The sequence below is a fragment of the Humulus lupulus genome, chromosome 3 (genome assembly GCF_963169125.1).
Source record: "Humulus lupulus chromosome 3, drHumLupu1.1, whole genome shotgun sequence".
Taxonomy (NCBI): domain Eukaryota; kingdom Viridiplantae; phylum Streptophyta; class Magnoliopsida; order Rosales; family Cannabaceae; genus Humulus; species Humulus lupulus.
Genome location: NC_084795.1, coordinates 275,582,018 through 275,585,742, shown reverse-complemented (window position 1 = coordinate 275,585,742; position 3,725 = coordinate 275,582,018). Strand labels below are relative to the sequence as shown.

The 3,725-nt window shown below is 30.7% G+C and overlaps 1 protein-coding gene across 1 annotated transcript; it reads right to left on the bottom strand.

The window, feature by feature from the left end:
* Positions 1 to 203: 203 nt before the first annotated feature.
* On the bottom strand, positions 204 to 2,774 carry LOC133821668 (mulatexin-like). Its single transcript, XM_062253833.1, has 3 exons — positions 2,221 to 2,774; positions 866 to 1,049; positions 204 to 738 (listed from the first exon to the last, which is right to left on the bottom strand). Exons 1-3 carry the CDS (start codon positions 2,711 to 2,713, stop codon positions 360 to 362), a joined length of 1,056 nt encoding a protein of 351 aa, XP_062109817.1. The 5' UTR covers positions 2,714 to 2,774; the 3' UTR covers positions 204 to 359.
* Positions 2,775 to 3,725: the final 951 nt, after the last annotated feature.

Sequence of the window (3,725 nt, the reverse complement as noted above, 5' to 3'; positions counted from 1 at the left end):
ATATTTATTTTATTTTATGACAATCATATTTAGTTTATTCCGCATATTTAAGATTGTTAATGCATCTATATTAGTTATAAATGAGTTTGTATTGCTTTCAGAAATATAATTATCTAAAGCTTTTTGTGACATTTATATAGATGAAATGTAAATTCGATTGACAATGAAGACAAAAGTATATAGTGCTGCCCTTGCTAGGTACATATAATATTGTTGTGGCTCATTTATTCATCACGAAGAAGATCAACATAAATCGAACCTCTTTAACATACATAAAATGAAGTGGTTCTTAGTCGAGCATATTTCCTCTTTGTCCAAAGAGAGCCATCTTTTTTTGTCTTCTCTTATCATCGTTATGCTTAGATGGTAGGCATTTGGATGTGAGCATCAGCCGATTGGTCGTACCAATATTTCAAGTTATCTCCATAGCTCACTCCTAACATGTGACAGTACCTCTTGTAGTAGCCGACGCTATTAGTATCGGCAATTGCCAGATTATTATTAGGAGGTCTTTTTCCATTGATTATGTTTCCAATCACACCATAGCTGGGGATCACTTTCACTTGGGAATAATTAGCACTGATAACAACATCATGGCAAGAAGGCTTGTTGTCATGCTGAGTCATCCAGAACCATATGGCTGTCTTGAACGATACAATTGGGTCTGTTGCTACCAAATCAGGGTCGTTGATCAAATCTAAGCCAAGACTTTCTCCAGCAAGCCCGTAATTGTAGTTGCTGCCAGATCAAGTAGTAGTGATGATATATATATATATATATTTGTCAAATTAGTATTAATAAAATTATATATATTGGTATAGGAGCTAGTATAATTTTTCTTTTTGAAACTTATAATGATACTTACTGAGTGAGCTGCACAGGTCCTCGACCATTGTATTTTTGGGCAGAAGCGCAAGGCCAATGAGAAGAAGTGCAATAATCGTTCTCAAGGTCCGTAGTAGTAGTAGTGGCAGTAGTAGCAGTCCCGTTGATATGACAATATCCCCATTCATGTGAATCTATTAAATCATCATACATCTCACTTTGACCTATACACAATAATAATTCCATCCATGTTATTAGTTGGACTAACCATATCAATTAAACAAGGAGAGTAAGGTGGCTTTTGGTTCACTAGAATAAGTATTAGAATAGAATCTTAATTCCTAAATTGGACTCATTTCAAAGTTTGGTTTCACTTTTAACTGATCCAAAAGGAAGAGTGATTCACTCAAATATTGGATTAAAGTTTCAAAAAATAAATGGGTTGAAAGCCCATTCCATTCCAAAACCAATAATATAATGCCCAAATTACCCTTCTCTTCTTTATCCCATCAAGTTTGTAAAACTACAAACTCCACCAAACATGATGAACTCTTCCTTATCCAGCTACACCTTCGGTATTATAATGACTTTTTTTTCCTTGTCTCAGGATATTTTCTTTTCTTTTTCTTCTTCCGTATTTTATTTTTTAATAACCAAATCAAATAAGATATAAATAATAAGATGTCATTATATATATTTAAAACTTCTTGCATGTAATTAAACACTTTTTTTTTTAAACTGTTAATGGCATAAAAAACCAATTATTTCTCTAATTTATAAAATGAGAGTAATTTGATCAAAAAATTTAATTTAGAATTAAAAACCAGTAATTTGGTATTTTAAAAAAAATTAACATTCAAGGTTAATATAATTTGTTCAAAAAATATTCATTTATTTTAGAAAATAAGACTTTGTATCTGCCACCAAAAATAAATATATATTCAACATATACATTAAATATATCAAATATATAACAACTACAACATATTCTTTTTTTTTTTCAACACCACATTTTTTTTTTCTATTTTTGGTATCTGGATAAACATAATTTCAATTTTTTTATATGACAGTGTACATTGTAGGTATTTAGAATATCGTGCAAATTTTTAAGAAATTCTAAATCGTTTACGAATCTGAAAACAATGTTCAAACTGTCAAATTTTACACGCATACAATAGACAATTTAGACTATATTTTCGGTACCATAATTTATTCGAAATTTTTTAAAAATTTATAATATGTTCTAGATAACTATAATTAAAAATAGAAAAAGTATCCACTGCTGTAAAAAAGAAAAAAAAACATTGCAGCCTGTTATTATTTATATAATAAAAGGATAAAAAAGATATATATATATTTATATATATTATAGTTGAGAAATGATGGATATGAAACCTGTAGTTGCTTGAGATGTTTGACCGAAGAAAGCAGCTAGCTCTCTCTTACGAGTGGCAACATCACCGGTGGTAGCAAAAGCAGGGAAAGAGGCAGCAGCAATGAGGAAAGCGTCGTAGTTGTAGAACCCTTGGCTTGGACAATCTTTCATGTGCTTAAACATTTCGTTATAAACTGATTCACTAAGAATCTTGCTTACACCGCCATTGTTTTTGATGAGTTGCAGTAGTGCCTCGCCACTACTGCTCGAGGTCGAGGTCGAGGACCAACATTGGTATCGGCAGTATCTTCCGCTGCAGTAGCTTGCTCCGCCACCACACCAATTACTGATGCTGCAGCACCTATCGCCTCCACATGGAGGGTTCCCTACAGCTGGTCCACATCTGTGGTCGCTTCTTTCGCCCGCAAAGACCGCTATCACTAATAAGGAAAGACTTACAGATAACACAAAAAGACTACTACTACCACTACTACTTCCCAAGTAGTACTTCATCTTCTTTAATCTTTCTAATTACTACGTTTATTATATATATATATATATATATTTATGGAAGTTCAAGTTGTTTGAGTGTACGTTTATATGAGGAGAATTAATGGGTATTTATACATAACATTAGTAGCACAAAGCCAGGGTGAGGGAGTACGTAGTACTCAATATCATCAGGTAGATTATAATAAGCTAATATAAGGTGGCATAAGTAGAAAATTTAAATCTCACATATTATAACTTAAAGTATATTTAACAACCACTCATAATACGCCAAAAGTAGTGTTCACATCATATAGTGCTCAAATAGCCACTAACTAATTGATGTAAGTTGCTAATTTTTAACAATATCTCATACTACTTCGAAACATGCACTCATGACACATCAATTAAGTTGGCCATATTCTTTTCATCTTCTCTTATCATGGAACGTTCTTTGTTTCTTTAATTATATTAAACCCAATTGAGATCAGAGGCTGCTCAAGAAAAAGGTTTATGGATAGTCGCAACATATTCATATACAAATAATCAATCTGTACTTAAATATATTTTTTGGCATGAATATCATTATGTACGCCATGACAAAAAAGTCTATGCGTAAACCCCATTTTTTAATTTGCCACTCAAATTACATCAATAATTGCTTGAAACTATTTATTTTTATAAACTATTCTTAGATCGATAAGGTCTACCAAAATTTTGAATTCCATAGAGTGATGAATCTATAATGATATTCAAAATGAGATTATTTTAACAAATATAATTATTTTTATTTTGATAAATTTTAATGTGTCAATTATAAATATATATTTTTTTCTTTTGAAATAGATGAGAAAATAAAAGATAGCACCTACCACTACAAAAAAAAAAATCTTATTTTTAGTTACAAATTTTGTTGTGACTAAAAAAATATCATCATATTTATGTCATCTTTAAAAAAATCCGTAACTAAAAGTGCTAATCATAATTTATTGTGACTAAATATATTTTTAGTCACTATAAATTTTATCACTATATA

Bases quoted from the DNA above. Each gene is read 5' to 3' on its own strand.
- LOC133821668 (XM_062253833.1), bottom strand. From the start codon at position 2,713: ATGAAGTACTACTTGGGAAGTAGTAGTGGTAGTAGTAGTCTTTTTGTG. The intron at 1,050-2,220 runs GTTTCATATCCA...TATTGTGTATAG, and splicing joins AACATCTCAAGCAACTACAG to GTCAAAGTGAGATGTATGAT. The intron at 739-865 runs GTAAGTATCATT...TTGATCTGGCAG, and splicing joins GGACCTGTGCAGCTCACTCA to CAACTACAATTACGGGCTTG.